Raw genomic sequence first — 24,272 nt, forward strand, 5'->3', positions numbered from 1 at the left:
AGCTTATCTCTGTTTCTATTGCAAAAAGCTGTCCTGGAAGTGCATTCTAAAGATATAAACAGAAGAGGGATTTCTATTCCGAGGAACATTATATTGTCTGGGACTATTGTCTTTTTGGTCTATTTTATTTTGACGAATCTGCTTCTTCACGACGCCACTAACTGTTTTGATGCTGGGAACTAAATTTGTTTTGTATTCTTGAACATAGAGAGATAAGGCAGGCTGCTCTGTTTATACTGTGATGTCATCAAGCCTGGAATATTAACCCAATTGTTGCTGAAATAAGAAGTGGTTCTTTATTTTTGTTTTGTTTTGTTTTCGTGGTTTTAAAAATGGCAATCAAGAAAGTGGCTGAGAATCTGGAAGTAATTATGTTTCAGAAAATAATGGATGAGATTGAGATAACGAAACAAACCCTGCGACAAGGCAGTAAGGAGCTGAAAATTGAACTGAGCAAAATGACGCAGGAGCTTAAAGAAATAGGGGATCCTGTGAGAGAGGAGAATGAGATCAGAGATGAGAAAAGAAAAAATAAAGGGAAGATACAAGCCTTGGAGATTGGAACAAATGTGGAATTGGAAAAAGATCTGGAGTTTATGGATATTAGAAATAAAATCTACTGTTTGGAATTTAACGTTATCTCTGAAGAAATTAATGAAGATATTAGAGATAAAGTTATCAATGGCTTGGATAATCTTCTGGACTGGAATGACGTGATGGAGCTTGATATAGAGAAAATCTATGGAATTAACTGCAGCCATGTGACAATGGAAAAACTCTCAAGAGATGAGCCAGTGCATTTTGTAAAAAAGAAGAACAGAGATATGACTTTACAACAATATTTCAGCAACTTATTCAGAATTGATGGCAAGAAAATATTTGGGATAGAGGAAATTCCCATCAGACTCTTATTATATGACTATGGTTATGACAGCAAGATTATTATGGAATACTGATAATGGAAGATTGGACACTGAAATTACTGGACTTAACAGGACTATTGAAGATGGAAGATGGAATTAATATGGATAATGGAATAATGGCTATTGAAATTATTGGACCTAACAGATTTTGATGAGATGGATTAATCGATATGTTTATTTGGACTATGGTTATGACAATAAGATTATTATTATTATTAACGAGATGGATTAATCGACATGTTTATTAGGAGAAAAATTGATAGATATATTTCTTAAAGAATTGAAACCTCTCTTTGACTTTTTGTGGAAAGAATAAAGTAATGTTTATGAGATTTGATGATTAATTAAGATAACTACTGGAGGAAAGTGATTTTATAATATAATTTAAGAGACAGGATTGTTATATATTGTAGACCTATAACTGATTTGATCTGCGACAAATTATTGTAAAAAAAAATGAAGATGGCGGCCGAGGTTTCCCTAAGGTGCTGAAGCCCCTGCCGCCATCTTGGTTGATGGCAGAGGTGCGCGCGTGTAGCACGCACGCATGCCAGCAGCCAACATGGCGGCAGAAGCTTCATCCCCTTAGGGAAACCGTGGCCACCATCTTGGTTAATGGCAATTAAAGACAGGCGACAGGTAGGTGGGTGGGCATGGGCCCCCCCACACGCATACGGCACACACACCAGGGCCCAAGGAAAGCTGATGCCCAAGGGCCCCAGCATTTGGGCCCTACAAATTTGTAAAAATACAAACACAATTTGGGATGGTCTTTCACAGTCCAATGTTCTTCCTATGTAGCTTGGAAGAATTTGGTAACATGCCTCTGGTTTGATCATTTGCATGCTTATTGAGTTCAGTGGGATTTACTCCCATGCAATCATGCTTAGGATAGGTGAAACTGACTATGGGGAAGGAGAAGAGGGAGGAAGAACGGGCTGAAGTGGGCAGGGTAGGAGAAAGAAGGAAGAGAGAGGAGAGGGGGAGGAGGGGAGGGGGAGGGAGGAGGGAGGAGGGAGAGGGGGAGTGGAAAGGCAGGTCTGATAATATGAATGCTTATTGAGTTCTGTGGGATTTACTCCTGTGCAATCATGTTTAGAACAGGTAAAACTGACCATGGAAGGGGAGGGGGAGGGGACAGGAGGAGGAGGGGTCAAGGGGAGGAAGTAGGGGGAGGGGTTTGGAAGGGAATGGGGAGGGGATAGGAAGGAGGGGAGGGCAGGGCAGGTTTGATCATTTGCATGCTTTTTGAGTTCAGTGGGATTTACTCTTCTACAATCATGCTTAGGAAAGGTGAAACTGACCTGGGAGAGGGGCAGGGGAGGGGGGGAGAAGAGCAGAGGAAGGATAGGGGTAGGAAGGAAGTGGGAGGAGGAGGGAAGGAGATTGGGTGGGTGGGCACTGGGCAGAGGGGAAGCCCCTTTCCAAAAGGAAAACATTGTCAATAGTATCATTGTTTTTCAGGTTTTCCCACACCTTTTTATTCTACAGCAGGCACATGTAGTCTCCCACCCAAATTTAAACCAAAGCTGCTCCTTATCACATCCACACCAGACCTTTATTTCACTTTAGGCAGTCATGGTGTCTCCAAAAGAATCTTGAGAAGTGTAGTTAGTGAAGGATGCTGAGAGTTGCTAAGAGATGCCCTGTTCCCCTCACAGAGCTACAATCCCCTGAAGAGGGGCTGACTGTTAAACCACTCTGGCCACTGGAGCTCTGTCAGGGGAATGGGAGTCTTGTAGCAACTCTCAGTACCCTTCACAAACTACACTGCCCAGGATTCTCTGGGGGAAGCCACGACTGTCTAAGTGAAATAAAGGTCTGGCATTCGTGTGGCCCCGATTAGCCAAGCAGCTGTGAGTCTGGCTTTTAAAACACTGAGTTGGTTCTTACTGAGCATGTCGAACGTTATAATAGATGTTAAATGCTAAATTTCTTAAGTGAATTAAAAATTACCTTTTTAAAAACTTTTAAACTGCAGAAGATGAAGGGCAGAGTATGGGGCAATGTCAGTAATAGGATTACAGGTAGTGAACATGGCTGATTTTTAATTAATTTCAACAAATTATGAGACTACTGACAGAAAAAAGTATAACGGGTCTGGATTATTTTTTTCTTTTTTCACACTTTCATTTCTGGATTCACTCTGAGTGTTTTGTATTTTGCCAGGTAAACTTAGAAGGTTGTTAAGCAAGCGTTTCTGAGTTCAGGACTATAAGTTTTGTAAGGTTTTGTTTTGAAATGAGTTTATGGGAAGCAGCAGAATGGCATGGGGGGTTATTTTCAATTTAACATTGCGGAATACGAAAAATCCATGCTGGCTATAGTATACAGCCACTCTTGTGGCTGTATAATGAAGGGATTTATCCACATAAGGCAGGGTGAGGGTTCTGCAATACATGAATAAAGCTTCTATTTTATATCACTGAACTATTATTTCTTTAGCCACACTTTGTTGTATGTTCCAATGCTGTTACATAGCAGTTGTCTATATTTACAGTTGATAAACTTAATTGCCTGTGCTTTCATCAGCCAAAGGTTAAGTTGGCTAGGAATGTTTAACGAACAATATTAGGAAAACAGGATTGCTAAATTACACCAGACTGTACATACAATTACAAGAAATATTTAAGGGAACTTCATTGCATTTACCCACTGTTATAACCATACCTTAGTCATGATGATGAATTATTTTAAAAGTGGAACAAGACCTAGAATTATAGCAAAGCTGCAATTTGTGGTGTGTAATTTCTGAAAATGACACTACTTTACTGCCTGCTTGCTCAGTGTATAAAATTCTATAGATTATAAAACCATAACCAGACAGGTTGTTAACAAAATACCTCACCCATTGTATATGAAATTGCTATAGCAGGAAAAATGATTAGTGATTTCTGTTCACAGCGGCTGCAATTTAGCACAAATCACATTAGGCCCTATTAAAGTCAGTGATGCAAGTGGGCAATTGTTTACAATCCAAGAAGCTCAGCTGTATATAGAAAACCACTTCTCGAATTGTAAACAGTTGCCCACCATTCATTTGAATGGAGGAAGATGATAGCGCATGCATTCATTTGAACATGCATTTCTATCCCATTCATCATAATGAAGGGTAGACTCATTCAGGAGCTCCTTTTGTTTATCAACATGCACATAGAACTGCAGATAAGTCTCAGTTCACTGACCAGTTCAGAAGATTGCTAGAAAATTATTCTCATTCCAACAGGTTACTGAAATGTAAAGAATCACCTGTGGATATAAATGCATAACACATATGATTTAAATTAAAAACTCATTTTTTTCCATTTTGAATTGTACCTTATGAGAGATAGCACCTTTTAAAAGCAAAGACCAGAGAATTATTTCCAAGGAATCTCTCTTTAAGATATTATTTAAAACCCATAAAAAATGGGGGGGTGTTTCTTGTTGACCTTTAATGTGATGTGTGATTAAACTGGCAAAATAATGTTGCAGCTTCTATTTAAAACAAATTTTATTACCTAAAATGTTACAGGACTCCTTCCCCAGCTCTAACACCTCTCAAGAGACCTGAAACAATCACCATTCCTGTTTTATCACTAAGGTTTATAAGGTCATGAGGTCAGTAGATCCACTTCAGAAAGAATATGTCCTTCAGCCTGTAATCATATAGCCACTTACATGAAAGTACATCAATGGGACTTACCCCTAACTAAACATGTTTAGGATTGCCCTGTTAGAGGATTTCAGTTTTAGGCCATTCTCTTCTGAACTCCCAGAGAACAGATCCATTTCCCTTCCTCATAACTCAAAATAATTTATTGTTGTTGTTATTAGAATTTATTACCTGCCCTTTATCCAAAGGTCCCAGGGTAGGTTACAACAATTAAAAAACATAATTAAAACAGCTAAAAACAACCTAAACGTCATAACAGAAAATAGGGTAGGTCCTAAAACTGTACATCTTGGGTGTCAAAGGCCAGGCTAAAGAGGTGTGTCTTCAGCATTCACTTGAAGTTGTACAGTGAAGTTGCCAGATGAACCTCACTGGGGAGGGAGTTCCACAGCTTAGGAGCTGTCACAGAGAATGCCCTCTCCTGGGCCACCCCCCTGAACTTTCGAGGGTGGCAGAACTACCAAATGGGTTCCCTCTGACCAGAGAGAAGGTGGTCTTTAAGATATTTGGGACCTAAGTCATTTAGGGCTTTAAACACTAATGTGAGCACCTTGAACTAATCCCAAAATGACTTGGCAACCAGTGCAGCTGTTTTAAAACAGGATATATGAGTTCTAAAGGGAAAAGTCGCTCAGATTCGCTCTGACTTAGACGCCAAAATTAATACAGTCTCTGTGGATGTAACTTCGGCCTCTACTTGTATAATTAGAATGGATTCCTTTCAACTTGTTCAACCCGAGGATGTGGACAAAATCCTTGGAGAGGGGCGTCCTACCACCTGTATGTTAGATCCTTGCCCATCCTGGCTTATAAAAAATGCCAGAAAGAGACTGGTCGAGTGGGTCAAGGAAGTGATCAATGCCTCTCTACAACAGGGCAGATTACCACCCTGTCTAAAGGAAGCTGTAATAAGACCTTTGCTGAAAAAATCCTCCCTTGACCCCTCATTATTAGGTAACTATCGTCCAGTCTCCAATATTCCTTTTTTGGGCAAGATAATAGAATGAGTGGTAACCGCCCAGCTCCAGAGATTTTTGGATGAGACGATTATCTAGATCCATTTCAATCTGGTTTCAGGCCCGGCTATGGGACTGAGACGGCTTTGGTCGCCTTGGTGGATGACCTACACAGGGAACTGGACAGGGGGAGTGTGTCCCTGTTGGTTCTACTGGACCTCTCAGCCGCTTTCGATACCATCGACCATGGTATCCTCCTGGGTCGCCTCGCTGGGATGGGACTTGGAGGCATGGTGCTACGGTGGCTCCGATCCTTCCTAGAGGGGCAAACCCAGAAGGTGGTTATGGGGGATACCTGCTCGACCCCTTGGCCATTGACCTATGGGGTCCCCTAGGGTTCAGTCCTGTCCCCCATACTATTTAATATCTACATGAAACTGCTGGGAGAGGTTATCCGGAGTTTTGGGGTTCGGTGTCACCAATATGCGGATGACACCCAACTCTATTCCTCCTTTCCACCTAATGAAACCAAGGAAGCCCTCCAGGTCCTAAACCGCTGCCTGGTATCAGTGATGGACTGGATGGGGACGAACAAGTTGAAACTAAATCCTGACAAGACAGAGGTGCTCCTTGTCAGTCGGAGGGCGGATCAGGGAATAGGGATTCAACTTGTGCTGGACGGGGTTACACTCCCCCTGAAATCTCAAGTTCGCAGCTTGGGAGTACTCCTGGACTCGACTTTGAGCTTGGAGGCGCAGGTCTCTGCTGTGGCCGGGAGTGCCTTTGCTCAATTAAGATTAGTGCGCCAGCTGCGCCCGTTCCTTGACCTGTCAGACTTGACTATGGTAACACATGCCTTAGTTACATCCCGATTAGACTACTGTAACACGCTCTACGTAGGGCTGCCCTTGAAGACTGCTCGGAAACTTAAATTGGTACAAAGAGCGGCAGCCAGAATATTAACTGGAGCTGGGTTCAAAGAACATACTACTCCTTTGCTATACCAGCTCCACTGGCTGCCAATCTGTTTCCGGGCACAATTCAAAGTGCTGGTTTTGACCTATAAAGCCTTATACGGCTTAGGTCCAGGCTGTCTGTTAGACCGTGTCTCCCTCTATGAACCTGTCCGGATTTTAAGATCATCCGGTGAGGCCCTCCTTACTATTCCATCTTTCTCGCAAGTTCTTCTTGCTGAGACACAGAATAGGGCCTTTTCGATGGCTGCCCCTAGATTGTGGAATTCCCTCCCTAGCGAGGTTCGAATGGCTTCCTCGCTATCATCCTTTCACGCCCAGGTGAAGACTGTTTTATTTAGGCGGGCTTTTAACTGAAAATGTTATAGTTTTAATCTATTTTGATTTAATCTATTTTTAATTGTTTTTAACATGTGTATTGGTTGTTCTGATTGTTTATTGTTTTAATTGTGAGCCGCCCTGAGTTCCTCGGAAGAAGGGCGGGATATAAGTATTTTAAATGATAATAAATAATAAAACCAGCCAGTTATCTGGCTGCTGCCTTTTGGACCAGCTGAAGTTTCCGAATCGTCTTCAAGGGCAGCCCCACATAGAGCGTGTTGCAATAATCCAGTCTGGTAGTTACCAAAGCATACAGCACTCTGGCCAAGTCATCTCTGTCCAAAAGGGGCTGAAGTTGGTGAACCACCCGGAGCTGAGAAAAGGCACTCCTAGCCACAAAGGCCACCTGAACCTCCAGTGAAAGTGTTGGATCGAGGAATACCCCCAGGCTGTGGATCTGCTTTTTCAAGGAAAGAGCAACCCCATCCAGAACAGGCCATGTTCCTACCTCCCAGACATGGGGATTTATAAAAAGCTTCTATCTATTAAAAAAATTAAAAAAACTTTTTGGAAGGGATAATTTAGCATTAATTTTCTGGTGCTTGGGTTTGCAAAATGACCAGAAAAATACCCTGTCATGCTCTTGTGCCTTTAACAGCAGCTTAATCTACAGGTGGTGTTTTTCTATGGCATGGAGAATAGACATTGTCACCTATTATTGATATTAAAGCCTGTAAACTGTAGATTGCTCTAAATTGACATTAACAGATGTAGTATTTGGGGAAGTAATAATGAGCTATAGCCCCAGTTGTTGGGACTGGAAAAGGTGTGCAAAGGCTTGTAGGTGTGCAAAGGCAATGAAATTGGGTGGGTAGGGGAAATAGGGGTTCTGTGCCTTTCAAAATTTTGTATAAAGGAGTTTGGCAGATACATCTCTTGCCACAGTGCTGCAGTCATGGAGATGTTGTACCTACTGACACTTTTCCTTCTGCATGTAATACGGAGGACAAAGGAAACAAAGGGATTATAATCTGTTATATACTTGGCCTAGCCTCTGTTTAAAGGCACCTTGTGAGCAAGGCTTTTGGTTCCAAGTGGATAAAACAAGCGATCCATTTCCATGAAATCTGTGCCATGAAACAGGTGAATAGCCATTGCTTTAGACATGCTATTCTTCCTTATTCATTAAGGGAGGGGCCATAGCCCAGGTAGTAACGTTACATTCAGAAGGCCCCAGGCATCTCTGGTTAGAAGACCTGTTTGAGGTCTTGGAGAGCCATTGCCAGAGTAGACAGTATGACAGACAAATAGTCCAACCTGCTATAAGGCAGCTTCCTGCCTTCCTGCATGATAATCTCTGTGTAGGAAAGAACATGTGCACTGCCATTTGAGAAGAATGGCATGAGTGCTTTCATGTTGCTGCAAATATTACAAATTGGGAAGCCACATCCAACACTTTCCTGTCCCCTAGAAGGAGATTATATAAGTTGTGGTGGTGGTGGTGGGGAACCCACTGTGTGTAAAGTGAGAATCAACTCTTCATATATTGAATAACTTCATTTGTTTGTACCAAACAACAAAGGAACCCCAAGGAAATAGCAAGCATTTGGGAAGAGGCTATACAGTGGTAGAGTATTTATTTTGTATGCAGAAACCTTATTTAAGTCGATACCTGGCATCTTCAATTGGAAAGATGTTGGGTAGCCTAAAATTTGGAATCCTGGGGAGCTGCTGCCAGTCAGAGCAGGCAGTGCTGGTCCATAAGGACCAATCGTCTGACTTTGTCTTGCATGGGGCATGTGGAAAAGAATAGGACCATTTTGATACATAGTCATCTGTCACTCAGATAGAAAATCAGACAAAGGAAGGATAGAGGCAAGGCATAGCCATGTAACAGCAAGAGAATCGGCTCTGGATAGGTGAGCAAGCATTGATATTTAGAGGCTAAATCTCATAGCAGTAAGAAAGGGAGAAAGCAAACTGTTCCATCATGTGCCTATTCATTTTATGTAAGCCAGTCTTGGGTAACAAGTCTAGCAGAGATCTGAAGTACTTGTTGGCTACTATGAGGCAGTATCTTGTCCAGAAAAGCAATTCCAGATAATAGTTTTTACATGTATGATCCATTAGCTTGTATCTTCTTCCTTGAATGTCACATCTGTAGCTGTTCTCTCAAGAATTCTTATCTTGAGAATGGCCGTTCTCTAACTTCCTGGGATTTATTTCACTTTTTGTTTGTTAAACTAGTAACATTTTTCTGCATGGGGAAAGTTTAAGATTCCAAGCCAATCATCACATGCAATAAATTTAGAGTGGCCATGTGTCCTACTTCATAGAGGACACTGCAGTGTTGAAGGAGTTTTTGGTTTGAAGGGTGGTCCAGTCCAATCTGCTTTAAAGTCCCCTAAGAAGGGAGGGGAAAGCAGATGTCTTGAAGCTGCCCATCAGCAGTTAGAACCTGGACAGCAAACTGAATACCTGGGGTTGTATCTACCCAAAATCTATTCAGAGTAGATGCATTGAAATTAATAGACCTAAGTTCATCATGTCCATTAATTTTAATGGGCCTGCTCTGAGTAGAACTAACATTGGCTAGAACCTCTGGTCACAGTCTTTCTCACTAATATGAGATGTATCATCTTTCTATTAACATTTTATTATTTCTAATTTGCATCTCTACATATAAATCAACATATTCAAATATTATACAAATGTGTCTGTTTTGGCAATGTATTTCCCCTTTTTTGGTGATGCAAAGTGAGTGCCCTAAAATGAATTACAATAGTATAATGGGGAACAGACTTCCCTCTGAGCATAATCACAGTCCTGCTGCATCAGATCAAGGGACAGGGGACCTGTGGCTCTCCAGAAGTTGCTGGACTACATCTCCCACCAGCTTTAATCATTCAGTGTGCTGACTTGGGCTGATGGGGAGTCCAGAGGGCCATAGGATCCCCATTCCTGATTTAGGCCATAGTTCTTTCTTCTGTAGAGGCCAAACATGTAATTCTAGGATGCTCATAAGCAAGGCATGAAGACAATAGCCTTGCCCTATTTTTTGTGCCTAGCATCTGTCATGTAGAGCTATATTGCTTCTAAACATTTAGCTATAAGCAGAGCTGTTTCCTTCAGTAACAGTACAAATAGAAATGCAGCTGCTAACAGTATCTCATGTACTTTAAGGAAAGCAGGCCATCTCCTGTCCTTTGCAAGACACAAGGATACTACCAGAGGAATATAGGAGGCCACTTACACAGAGTCAGACCGCTGGTCCACATAGCTCAGTATTATTGATACTGACTAGCGGTGGCTGTCCAGTATTTCAGACAGGGAGTCTTTTCCAGCCCTACCTGGAGATAGTGGGGGTTGTATATGAAGCAGATGCTCTACCACTGAGCTCTGGCCCTTCAACAGTGGGGATGCCATTGTTGTTTAGACATGAAGCTGCAGTTTGAATACCAAAATATAAAGGTCTGTCACTGAAGGACAAACTGCACTGCTCTGCAAATAGGAGTAACAAAGCATTGCCAGATTTTTTTTAAAATCGCAAATTAAAGCAGAGAACCAACAAGGGAGAGAATTCTTCCCCTGCCTGGAATCTCACCCAGCAAGAGAATAGCTAGAATGGAAAAGTAATTTGTGTAAGATGTAGCTTGGTCTTAAATGAGAAAAATATGATCTTCGGAGTACTTTCCATTTTGCCCGATGTGGGACTTTTATTTAAATGTGATATGTTACCGTGATCATTTCTCTGTATACTTGGATGTAATTGGCAACTCATTTGAGTTATGTGCATTTCCTTAAATCTTTACGTGGCAATAAATTAACTCTTCTTATTTTTTGCTGGTTTACTACAAGATAAACATGGTGGTACTTATGAGGCTATATATGTATACAGTATGTTTTAATTATCTCCATTCCTACTACAGGATACTACTTTTACAGGATGCCCAAAAGGAGTTGTTCCAGAAATGTTTCTGTAGAGGATCAAAGTTCTGAGATATTGTGGAAAATACAGGGATACTACTACGCCTGGCAAAATTGGCATGGACTGAGCTCAGGCTATCAAGTGGAATGGATTACATCCAATCCCTGCAAAAAGATTTGCATGGATATGTCTAAGCATGGAGGAAGTTATAAACTATTGAGAGCATGTGTATGTGTGTCTGCCGATTCATGTGGCTTGAGCTATCTTTCCTTTATAGAAAAAAAAATTACTCCACATAATTAAGGCATACATAGAATAATGCAATATACTACAACTCAGCATTTAGTTGTGAGAGATATAGTAATCTGCCTACTGACGTTGGCCATTCCAGGCTATTTACATGAGAGTTCCTCCATCTTGAGAGGATGCCCAACAAACTGTTCTTTCTAGAAACTTGTATACATGAGCTTTCATGAACATGCACAAGAAAGTAGTTTTTCAAGAATATTCAGTAAAATGGCATTGGAAAGTTTGAGAAAGCACCATATATACTTTGATGAAGGGAAGCTGTCCAGGAAACCAGAAGATGGTGTTCTAAAGGAAGAGTATTTTATGTCCTCAGCAATATGATGGCTGACACACACCTAACTGCCATCATAGAAAATCTAGCCTTAACAAAAGAAGTTTGAATCCTGGTACTTGGTATTACAATCCCCGCAGCATACCAACAGTATTACAGTCCTTACCACAGGGATCATCTTACCTTTGCAGATGCGCAATAGTGAGAAGATATTTAGTCAAAGAAAAATGCAAGATAGCATCAGCTAATCATTCTGATTTCAGCAGACCAGCCCTTCACTATCAGGCTTTGTTGTTGTTTTTTCCCCATGGCGTACAGCAGCAAAGTACATACCTTTTGATACTTCCAGGGAAATCTTGTTCTAATCCTATTTCATTTGAGAATGAAGGTTCCTAAATAGATGGATGTGCCTCTTTATCCGGCATGCCACTGTAATCAGTTTAGACATACTGCTACAATCAGCATGCCCTGAACTAAGTGCACTACTTCAAGTTGTAGATTTAGACTGGTCTAAATATTATGACTGCTTGAGCCTCCACATGGCAAATAAGCTAGACAATGGTGATAACATGTAGGTTGGCTTAACCCATCGATCCACCAAAGCAGCATAGAGAAGTCCACTTAATTGCATGCCACCATAGTGGATACCAGGTAGCAGTATGATAAGTCTCCACTCAGTGGAGGTGATCCCAGTGGTAAGCTGCCTAATGCATTATCACTGCTGCACAGAGTATCTGAAATGGCCTCTACATGATGACTGTAATATGAAGTAAATTCACATCAGTTACAGTGGAAATTGGGTACTCAATTCGTATGGCACCTTCACTTGTGATAGCAGGTTAATACAATTAAACAAACATATGGAGGTTGATTTTATCATTATTGTACGCACAACAACTTGAGTGGATGCTTAGGATAAGGCTGCAAGTCAGCTACAAGGTGTCTTCTGGAAACTTGAATCAGCCCCAGAGGTCTAAAACAATCCAAATAATGGATATGCATTATTTATCATTCCAAATACCTAAAAACTCTAAATAGGGCTATTTCACCCTTTTGCAGCTCCCTACAGCATGTCTTACCACATGCTTCTGAATGTTTGGAGATGTGTGATTCTCCTTCACAGTTTACAACATAGCGCTACAAATACTGTTATGCATGCAGCAAGCTCTTAACAGCTACATCTTTTGCAAAAAGTCAGGTGAGGATGCTGTATGTATGGATACACAAGGCTACAATTGTGGTAAGACAACTGGGAGAGGGATAGTGGTATAAACAAGATCATTAGGCAAGACATAGGACATTTTGGAACATGACCTCTATTTGTGTATACATGCATGAATACATGAATTTGTGTTTGTACAGAGTGTGTGCTCTTATGGCCACACATCATATTTTTCCTACATTGATCTAGGAAACGCCATATACAAAAATCTGCATCAACACGCATTAAAACCAATTATCTTTTTTCTGTGATCATGTGAAATTGCCACCCTCAGTGGCCTGTGCAAAAGAAATACCTTTTCTGTGTGCCATAGTTATTCATTCAGAACTTTACAAAATCTTACCTGAGTATAAAGGAAGGGGTTCAACAGAGCAACTACCCTGAGTTGGCTTCAGCTTGAAATTGGTTTAGTGAGAGGTAATGTTGCCCAGATGATTCTGAGAAGGACAAAAATTATAGGCAACTAGGAGTAATCTTGAGGCTGTTAAGAATTATTTTTCCTTGTGTGCATTAACATTCATTTTAATTAAACAATTTAATGCTTACAGTTTGCTTTACACTTTAATATCCTGAATACTTTGCAGTTATCTCCAAACCTGGTCACCTCACCAAATAACTCCAGACTCTGTAGAACAGGTATGAGGAACCTGTGGCCATCCAGATGCTGCTGAATTACAACTCTTTTTGAGTTTTTGTTTGCCGCCCTGGGCTCTTTCTGGGAGAAAGGGAGGGATATAAATTTAATAAATAAATTTAATAAATGAATAAAACTCCCATCAGCTCCAGCAAGCATGGCCAGGGATGATGGGAGTTGTAGTTCAGCAACATCTGGAGGGCCAAAGGTTCCCCATAGCTGCTATAGAACTTCTAATGTTTCACATACCATTTCATTTAAAAAGGGTATTTCTCAAAGTTACATCAAGTGCCTGTCTGTGTAGGAAGTGCACCTGATGCAAAATGTTGACACCTCTTCAGATAGGTAATGTAAATACTGTATAGGTAATGTAATATTGTGCATTCCAAAGCAAAAGTGATTGTGACTGAAAGGTAGCATGTGTGCACATAGTAAATCTTACATTTTAAAGTTTGATAATTGTATCTCCATTAAGAAAATTGAGGTTCTAAATGCAAATAGATCATGGCATACTGTTACAGGGAATGAGAAATGGGTTCTAAAAATGTTATTAAAGCATTTTTGTGAACAGATCACTTGTGAATGATAGTACCATTCTGTAGACCAGGGCCAGGGAAACTGTGCCCTTCCACCCTGCCCCCCCCCAATCTCAGCCATGGGTGGTGGCATTTTTAGTCCAACAATATCTGCAGAGTCACATGTTTACTATCCCTGCTGTAGAACACAACACAGCAAACTAAACTACAAACCACTTTCAACAATATTTAGCTGTAGTTCCTCAGAAACGGGTGTGCAGTTCTCCCAAAAATACCATCCCTCCCTCCCCCAGCTGTGTTTTTCCAATTCTGCAGAGCAAGACGAAAGCTGAAGCATAAGATTACGGTCAGGTTCACTTGTTCACTTACAATGACAAAAGTCTCCATGGCTGCAATAAGCATGTTACTGAAAATTACTTCTTTGGAAGTTGTCCTGTATATCTGGTGAAACAATACTATGCATGCCAAACACCACAAATGGTGCATGTATGAAAACATCCTAAGAGAATTTACAACTCGGAAAGTACAATTTAATTTTTTTAAAAAATAGATGGCAAAACATTTTAAAATTAAAACCATGAGCTACACACACACACACACACACACACACACACACACACACACACACACACACACACACACACACACACACACACACACACACACACACACACACACACACACACACACACACACACACACACACACACACACACACACACACACACACACACACACACACACACACGTATATATGACAAGTGACAAACAAGACAATCTTCTTACTAAATACTGATTCTCTCTATGGAAGCCCTTCCAGTACCTTCACTGATTCCGATTTTATATATTTTTTATTGTTGAGACCATTACCTACAAGAGCAGTCAAGTAGTGTCGTACATCTTGCCAAAACATGCAAAGGGTTGTGGTTTTGGTGTTTTTAAAGAAAAAAGCTCACTTCTTCCATTTTGCCTCTGTCTGATCTTCAGTAGGAGCAATATCCGTTGCCTGCTCCTCAGGGTGAAGTCACATCTACAAGTGTACAAGTGCTACATGTGTAGCAGCCATCACAGCCAAACATTTCAGACAGAACTGTCATTTCACCTGACATCACTTCAAACAGAAATACTTTTTGTTTTCAATGGAGATGATTTTGTATGCTCAACTGTCAGTCAAGGTTACAAATGATAAGACATGGAGTATGAATCCACCTTGGGTCACCTGAAACACAGCCAAAAAATCAGTTCCCAGAGCCTTGCATTTCACATAGTTAAAGCCTGGTGATGTCCTTGTTCTGTTGCAAATCCCCAATACTCTCATAGTCATTCTCTTGTGGAAGGACTGATTGGCTGTTTGGCACCAAAACATTTCTGTCTTCTTCACGGTTTATAGTCTGTATCGCTGCATAGTCTGGCTCTAAGTCCCCATTTAGTCTGTCTGTTGACTGAGGCATGGCAGTAAGGTTTGGGGTATTTTCCAAGTCCTTCACATTGGCATAGAGGCCACTACAAATAGATGGTGACTTCTGAGGTACAATTTCTGGAATACAGGTGTATGTAGACTCCAGCTCTCTGGTGGCTTGCCCTGGCTTATTTACAGAAGAGTACATTGCTGAAATCTAGAGAGTGGGAAAGGGGAAAAATTAAGAACATAAAAATAGCAAATCTCTTCCTCATGCTATTTTTTATTATTATTGAGAAATATGCTGTTGCATGTAGGCTAGCTCAGGCATAACATTTATGGCCTAGTAAACCATCGTTTATTGGATTGAGAGTGAGTAACATAACTGTGTGCTCCCTCCATGTTTTGATATCCTGATTTGAAGTCAAGAGATTAAACCACAGTTTCCTGGTACAGATGTTTCAGGTAACATTGTGGCATGTGAGAGAGAAGAGAAAAAGGGATGAAGCACACAGTCGTAATGCTTGTTCTTGATCTAATAAGCTATGGTTTATTGGACTAAGATCATTATGCATGAGCTGGGCCTTATCAATCTCCAAACTGGGAAAGAAAACCTAGCACATCACCTACATTCTCTTGTTACTAAAAGCTGAAATGAATGTTACACTTGTCATGCTGCTGAAGCCTAACTCTGTGGCAAGTGCTCTATATAACCTACAGTCAAAGGTGGGAGTATAGAGACCGTTAACATGATGGTGGCTATCTCATCTAAATGTTACAGTTAAGGGCACAGCATCCCTATGGTAAAGAGGCTATATGGAAATGTGTTATATAAATAAAATGGACATTGGTGTGGGCATGTGAGGAGTTACAGTGAAAGAGGTTTGCAGTGGAGTAGAATTCCATGTGGAATTCTTTAGTCCTAAGCCGTGCCCTCCATATCTGTGCTGATACTTCTTAAATTGTCAGAGATGAGCCCCAAATGTAAAACTAGCAACAGAAAATGCCTTCTTTCACTATAAAAACACAAAAATGTTACAGATTTCAGATGTACAAATGCGTCCTAAAAAATAGTCCTTTGCAGGGGAGGGGGATCATTTCCTGCATAGATTTGCCTACCATTCTCAGATCTTCTTGATCATACAGCACACATCCAGAATTATTAGATTTCATGCAAAAAGAAACTCACCTCGTCTTCTGTAAGAGATGGGTCTTCTTCTCGAGATTTGTAAGACAATGAACTAAGCCTCTGAAAAAGACAAGAAGATAAGCCTTATTAGCAGTGACATATGCCCTTCCCCTAGGAATCAGTATATAATAAATAGTCATTTGCACATGCATGCGTTTCTATATTAGCTAAAACCCACATGGCAGTTTCAGAGATAAACAGCCTTAAGGTAAGTAGAGCTTTTAGATGCGGCAGAACTTTTGTTATGAGCCAGAGTGGCTTAATGGTGGGAGAAATGATTCAGACAATATGAACTCCAGTTCTACTAAAATTTTGAATTTTTATTGAAATATGAATATGTCAGCAGAAGTCCATGTATATACGCAATTAAAACCAAGCTGTTGGCTGATCAGAATATTTTTGTTTGGACTGACTTTCCCATGCTTTATTAACAATACCAGTATATCATCTGAATTCCATAACTGGGTAAATATATTCAATCTAGAAATATCTGTAGGTTCAGTTCAGTTACTGAAGCCTACAAGATAACACCTGAGAACTGTGACACATACTTAGTTGTCCACTGCAGTTTATTTCACCCTAATTTAGGGCAGTTTTCTTTAGGATTTCTTTAGGCCTAAAAGTAAAACCAACTGTTAAAAAAAAAGAGGCCTAAAAAGCACAACTAGTTAAAAGCTGTTATAAAAGTTAAAACAGGGAATGGGATCAACATAGTGTAAATTTCAGTACTTTGGGACAGGCAACGTATACTCAAAACTGAGCATTTTCTTTCTATTATAGGAAAAAAAACAGCAACAGAATCCGAGGGCTTCTCAACACAAGGAAAATGATCCCCTACCACATCTTAGCCTCATGGTGTATATACATCGGGGGGGGGGTGAGGAATAGCTGGTGGGCAAAATCCCTAATTCCTCCAACGCCATGGATAAACTCTGATAGGTAGATGGAAGTACCCATCTGTCAGTTGCCTGACATCATAATGACACCAGTTGACAGACACCTGTCGAACTTCAAAGGAGGTCAACTGCTCAGTAACCTCCTTTGAAGATGTGCTTTCACTGCCAATCAGCTGATAAGTGCTTGGAATATGCCTTCAAAGGGGCTTGCAGTAACTGCCAGTCGAGATTAGAAGTCAATTTCAAGGGAAGTGACTGGACTCAAACTGCTTCTTCCAAATGGAGCATTTCCCCCTCGGCAGACATCTGCAGCTGATCCCAGTGGGGCTTTCACGTGGCACCCATCAGCTGATCAATGCTGACAGAGAGCCCCACTTGCAAAGGAACAATTGGGAGCTCACTGTAACCTGCCGGTAGTTACTTTATAGCCGCATCTGTACTTGCCCTACATCTCACATGATATGTGGGGAACAGTCTCATGGGTGAGGTTCTCCATCACTGGTATACACTATAGACTTAGGTTGCAATCCTATACATTCTTACTTTGGAGTAAGTCCCATTGAATTCAATGCTATTCATTTCTGAGCAGGCATGCATAGGTTTACAATGTTAATCTGATTTAACAATTAGTCCCTTAGTCAGTTTTCTGAGGGGAAAACAGAATTATCTGCACCTTGCCAAACTGTAATTTTGAATATTTTGGGGGGGAACCCACAGTAGTTGAAGTTTATGGTACAGATATGTCCTTGTGGGTCATATTACATGAGCCTCTTCAAAGAGACACGTGTGTTACTGCTGTATGGAAGTGAAACATAGGAAGCTGCCTTATACCAGGTCAATCTAGCTTGGTATTTACAGTGACTTGCAGCAGCTCTCCACAGTTTGAAACAGAAGTCTTTGCTGATCCTGCCTGGAGATGGCAGGCGCTGAATCTGGAACTTTTTTGCTGGCCAAGCATCTTCTCTACCACTGGGCCTCCCTAAGGATGAAGTTTCAGCCTTTTCTAATGGTAGTGCTTCGGCTGCAAAGATATTTATTAATGAATAATAAACAGCTGGAATCATGGAAAGGGTCTTTTTAGTGATTGTGTTCAGGGTTTGGAACTCCCTCCAGTAAGGCTCACATTGTCCCCTTTAGTGCTAAAGGAAGGCTGGGGTGAGGAGCCTCAGGCCCAGGGGCAGAAGGCAGCCCTTCATGGTCTCTCTAGCCAGTCCTCAGGAATCTCCCTGGGCCATGCCCCACCCCTCACTGGGCTTTTGTCTAGTTCAGGGCTTCCCAAACTATGACCCATGGATGACCAGTAGTCTGCGAGTTTCATTCAGGTGGTCTACCGCATGTCTGCATAAAATAATAATACTGATTATTGTTTCTTTTATTTCTGATACGGTATTGCAATTTGAATTCACTGGAATAAACTATACAATAAAATGCGATATCAGAAATAAATGAAGCAATAAAAATACAATTAAAAATGATACAGAATCTAGGCCAGTGCAATACAATTGCTACAAGAGGCACAAAAATCCCTAAGTGGTCCACCAAGCAATTTCCAAGAGGTCTGGGGGGGGGAAGCTTGGGAACCACTGGCCTAGTTGTATTGTGTCCTTGAACTGTGATAATGCCTCTTGCTTCCTGGACAAATGATAGGCAGGTATGTGTGTATGAACAGAAACCTCTGGCTTTTGTGTGGCTAGAATGTAGTCTACTGTTCAGAGGTAAAAAACATATCCAGTGTTCCACCTGCTTTTGCCTCTGGTTCTGCCCATCACTGTCACATGGCCCCCAGAAGGTTCCTCATAAGGCAGTCAGCCTTGGGCTGAAAAAGGGTCCCCGCTCTTGCATTAGCACCATGAGTTTTTAAGCCCTCTTACTGATTTTTTTAAAACTGCTGGAGACTGTCTGATCAAGTTGCTTTTAATTGCTGCTTGCATTTTCTATTTAGTCTGCTGGTTTTACTTTTTTTATTATAATTGAGATTGTGAGGAGCTCCAAACTGGGTGAATGGGCAGAAAAATGGAAAATGCAGCCATCCAATGAAGCTGAATGTTGGAAGATTCAGGACAGACAACTACTTCACACAGCAGCACATAGCTAAATTATGGAGGTTGCTCCCATAATATGTAGTAATGATAGCCATCAAACTGAATGGCTTTAAAAGAGAATTAGACAAATTTATGGAAGATAGGGCTGTAACCTGGATACTAGACATGATGGCTACATTCTGCCTCCACTGTTGCAGTATGCCTCTGAATACCAGTTGTTGGGAATCACAATTGGAGAGGTCTGTTGCACTCAGGTCCTGCTTGTGGGCTTCCCATAGGCATCTGGTTGGCCACTTTTGTGGCGAGGCCAGGATTTTTGTTGATAGCTCCCACTTTTTGTGTTGCATGGCTGGCTGCTTTGAGTTGCTTCTGTTTTCAAAGATTATTTGGAATGTTTTAAAAAAGAGAAATAGACTAATTAACAATGGGCTGGCAAGCAATGCCTCTGCTGTAATAGAAACTGATGAAAAATAATAATTCATGTAGATGTCTACAAACATTTTTAGGAATCATGATTTTTAATACTATTGAAATAACCACAAAATGCATACAATCCCCTGCACCCAACTAGCTATTACATCACTATTTCACACTAATGTGTATGTGTGTGTGTACGTGCACACACACTCTATGTAATCAGTTTTGAGTAAATGTCAGAAACTTAGTGAATGATCCTGTTTCCCAGTAACTCTTAAGATTTTAGAAGATCAGCAGAAAATACCAGGAAATTCTTACTACTTTTGGTACATGAACAAATGTCATCCTTATTTCCATTATTTATTAATAAAGGACAGCATTTGCCATATCATAAACATAGAGATCAGGAGCCAATCTCCACACAATGTTATTCACTTCTGTAATTGATTAAGTAGCATAATGTGTACCTTGTCAGGTTCACTAGGCCCTTCTGTCACTTCCTCCTCCTCTTTGGCTCCTTTCTCCTGCTCATTCTCATTTTCATCAAGGAGTTTCAATGGAACTGGAGGTGGAGCTTCATCTTCCAGGTCTGGAGTGTTGCTAAGAGGACTCTCTGAATTAACACTTTGGCGGCTTTTCTTATTTCTGTCAACAGAGGCATACTCAGCTGATTCAATTTTGCGCTCAAGAACATGATCTAGACTTCCGTTAACCATCATTGTAGCTTTTGGTTTGTTACCACAGCTCTTTTCTGTGTTGGCTGTTGCTCCGAGCTCCTTAATTTCCTTCACAGTTTCATACAAGCAGTCTTCAACTATGTTTTCTTGGGAGGTGCTATCTTTCAGCACTTCATAAGGCCCTTCCATTCCCAGACCTTGATCATTTTCTGGATTTCTTGTAGAGAGAATAGTTTCTATGGCATTGTTTGGAGGAATTCTGGGTAGCTCCCTGCTTTGATGACATTTTAAAGACCTTCCCTGACTGTCCTGTTGATCCAACAGATCAGTAGCAGAGGTTTGCACTTCTTCATAAGGCTGGATGCAAGCTGTTGTGCTATCTTCTGAGAGAACTAAGGGAAAATACACAAGCCTTTAACTATAATTTCACAACCATATAGGCAACATGAGTTTTCCATGCAAGCTCAAAATCTACCATCTACTGCAGAAACCAAAAATGCCAAACCTGGGGAAAGAAAACAACACCTCGTTGCAGGGAAAGCTTTACCCAGCAAGGTCCTCAGGTAGATTGGATTATATGTGCTTACCAGTGTTGGCTCGTGCCCATTGGTTAAGTGGAAGGGCAGTGAGACCAAAAGGAGCCACAGCCAATGACAGGCTGAGCCAACTAATTCTAGTTTTGTCCCCATCCTCTGCCTTGTGGAGTTCTACAAGGGAAAAGCTGAGACTAAGGAGGGGAAAGCTGTCAGCAGCAGCAGCCCCTTGTCTGGCTGGAAGCAAGGCAGGCAGGCAGGCAGGCAGGCAGGCAGATGGGGGCTGGATGACAGGAGTCCAAGGTTGGTGGGGCAGTGCCCCATTTGCCCTTATGGACCAGCCTCCACTGGAACCTGCAATATTCTCCAGTCTGTTATTTAAGCTAAGTCAAGATGAAATCAATAACTATGTAGGATCCTCTCTTACTCCTACCACTAAATCACCCACAACAGAGTAAGCTCCTTAATAAGGATTATATAGAGAAAGTTTGATCTCTTTGAAGCATGTGTTAGATAATGTCTTGATTAACTAAAGGTGGTGATTTTCACGTCAAAAAGAACCCTCAGGGAAAGAGAGGAGGCAAGACTGAACACCCCTTCCTAGACATCTTAATCATCCTTAGTCTTTGCAATTTAGATACAGCATCACTTGGCAAGAAACGTGCATAAAATTGTCAAGAGACAATGGTTCGTTCATTACCTAGATAACGGAATTGTTGTCTTCAGATATTATAGAATTTCATTATTGTGACTTATATGCAACTATAATAACCTAGTTGGCCATGCTACTGCAATTAACTTTGGGTACCATTTGTATAGGGGTTCAGTTTTAGAAGCAATGACAGAGACTTCCCTCAGACAACCACCATAGCACTAGGCCCCGTCCTGCAGAGACTGAGCAAAAAATGTGCAAAGGACAGGAGAATTTTGATGCAGGGGTTAGCTTGTTCTTCTATTCCCCCCATAGAGCTACAGTTCCCAGAGTTCTCTGTGAAGAGGGACTGACTGTTAAACCACCCTGGCAACTGTAGCTCTGTGGAGGGAATAGGGTCTCCTAATAACTCTCAGCACTCTTCACAGACTACACTTCCCAGGATTCTTGGGGGGAAGCCATGACTGTTTAAAGTGGAATAATAGTGGACTAAATGTATGACACCAATGTGGCCCCAGGGTGTGGCATTCATTCACAACATTATTCATTACCACTGAATAGGGAAAGTCTCCTTCCACCAGAGATCTCCAATGACATTTAAGTGTTCAGCTTCTAGCAATGGCAATGCATCTTGAGAAGACACAAAGTAACTAAAGCATTACCAATGTACAGCTCTTTCAAAAAACAAAGCTCTCGACAAGCCTTGTGCATGCCGCTATTTTATTGTCTGCCAGCTGTTCCTCCTTTCTTTTTCTTTAAGCTATCCTGTGCCTTTAAAATTTAACAGAGGGAATGCTGTCCAGTATGCTGGGCTGTAGAAAACACAAGAATGTGTTTATTTTTAGTTTCTAGTGAATAAAAGCTTTCAGCATTTCTTTTTAAGTTAGAGTCATTTCAAATGTTAAGCCAGGCAGGAAGACTCACTCACTTTTCTACTACTTTCACAGTGATTGAACTGAATCATTCAGAATTTTTATAGCTATCCAGTTTACCAAGAATATAAATATGTTCCTTTTACCTTAGGACACCATCGCACATTATAACTTAGTGGTATGATTCACAGACTAAAATATAAGAGCATTAGTGTAAAGAGGGACATTTCTTATCTTAAAACATATGCAGTAAATGTACTAATTTTAGAAAGCATATGACAAATTACTATAACTGCCAATGAAATGCACACAAAAAGAACACATTGCCCTGAAAATTGTTTTCCATACACAATCAAACTCCCTTTCTGTTTAAACACTGTTTATTCATTTATTTGTTTCAACTCTCTGCACATCTCTCCTGGCTAATTCATATTAACGACTGGATGAGTGAAGCACCAAGTGATAACCTAAATAAATGAATGAGCCATCACAGCCTGGACAACACAGACAGAGCTTTTATGTCATCTCACATAATCTCAAACACAAAATGGTCCCAGTTCACATAGGTCGTCACAAGTTATCGAGTGCTGAAATAGTAAGAAATCAAGTCTTACCATCACCATTACTAAGTCCTCCATTGTGTTCACTGCTGGCAAGTGGATCTGTAGCCAGACTTGTGATGGAATGGCTAAATGCCTCCTTATCTGAAGGCTGCAAAGCAAAACGTATGGATTAACGTATCATTTGAACAGGCAATGGCATGAATTATTATTCTGTAATAACTGTTGTGGAATAAGTTCTGATGTCAGGATTAGTCCATGCCTAACTATTATACAATTAAGCAGCCTCACTCAAACAGCAGAAGCAATGCCCAAATTAAAGGATGGTTCTTTATGGTTTGTGAGGAACTAGCTCTTATTAAAAACTTTCTCTCAGAAGTCAGCTTATTAACTATATTGGCTGAGAACTATAAAATTCTAGAGAGAGGATTTTGGATAGAAGAAACTAAAATAGCACCATGCACCTTGGATAACAACTGACACCCCCCCCAAGACCTATACTAAGGTCTCTAATAAAGTGGACCAAAAAGGGGAATACAGAAACAAAAGAAAAGTAAGAAAAGTAAAAATATAAAAAAGGGGAAGTACATTGCTGCCGGAAAAAACATCTAGATAGGCTGGTTAAACTGTTAGACAGTCACTCAAACCCTGATCCTAACAAGACAGCACAGAAAGTTTCTAAGGAAAAAAAGAAAAGGGAAACAGGATTAAACAATGTTGCCAATCGGCAACCCAGATAGATAAGAAAGAAAATGGGGAAGAACGCCAAATAGAAAATAAAGCAGCCAAGGCAATTAACATGGAAGAACAGCAGGACCCATGGGCAAATGTACTCAGCACCAATGTGGGAAAGACAAATGATGGTCCTTGTAACACCACGTTGGGCTCTATACCCCATTATATGGAGCCACAGCTGGATACCAACATGAGTAATGGTTGGAATTTAGTGATGATCCCACAAAAGCTGACATTTGTCAATTATCCCAAACCTAAGGGCTTTCTGACACAGCCAGAGCAGATATTACACCTTTTGCATATTCTAAACAGAGTTTTGGCAGGAGCACTGAGTTCCAAGGACACAGCCTTTGTTGAATATTTGTATTACGATGGAACTAGTGTTTGGACTATGGTCACTTTTAAAGACCAGGACATAGCCAACTTCACCTATAGAGCCAGGAAGGCTTTTTTTGAATACAACTTAGCAATTACAAGATTCTTTGAAAATCAGGCCCCTCTGGTTTCCTTATATGGTGCTCCAGCTGTTTGTCATAAAGGTAATGATAATGTGAACTGCACTGACCACCTT

General features: G+C 40.9%; 1 protein-coding gene and 1 long non-coding RNA gene across 10 annotated transcripts in view; one reads left to right on the forward strand and one right to left on the reverse strand.

Annotated features, from left to right (window-relative positions):
* Positions 1–11,964, forward strand: part of LOC133372914 (uncharacterized) — a 37,385-nt gene extending 25,421 nt beyond the window's left edge. Inside the window, exon 3 of the long non-coding RNA XR_009759579.1 lies at positions 10,759–11,964. This is a non-coding gene — a long non-coding RNA (uncharacterized LOC133372914). The remainder of the gene's footprint in view (positions 1–10,758) is intronic.
* A 793-nt stretch (positions 11,965–12,757) lies between these two features.
* Positions 12,758–24,272, reverse strand: part of PAG1 (phosphoprotein membrane anchor with glycosphingolipid microdomains 1) — a 180,625-nt gene continuing 169,110 nt past the window's right edge. For all 9 annotated transcript variants that reach the window (XM_061602165.1, XM_061602143.1, XM_061602110.1 and 6 more), the window contains 4 exons: positions 23,021–23,117; positions 20,140–20,741; positions 16,318–16,377; positions 12,758–15,345 (listed from right to left, as the gene is read on the reverse strand). In XM_061602165.1, the coding sequence (XP_061458149.1) occupies positions 14,998–15,345; positions 16,318–16,377; positions 20,140–20,741; positions 23,021–23,117 (1,107 nt within the window). In that variant the 3' untranslated portion in view covers positions 12,758–14,997. The remainder of the gene's footprint in view (positions 15,346–16,317; positions 16,378–20,139; positions 20,742–23,020; positions 23,118–24,272) is intronic.

The sequence above is a fragment of the Rhineura floridana genome, chromosome 1, assembly GCF_030035675.1.
Source record: "Rhineura floridana isolate rRhiFlo1 chromosome 1, rRhiFlo1.hap2, whole genome shotgun sequence".
Lineage (NCBI taxonomy): Eukaryota > Metazoa > Chordata > Lepidosauria > Squamata > Rhineuridae > Rhineura > Rhineura floridana.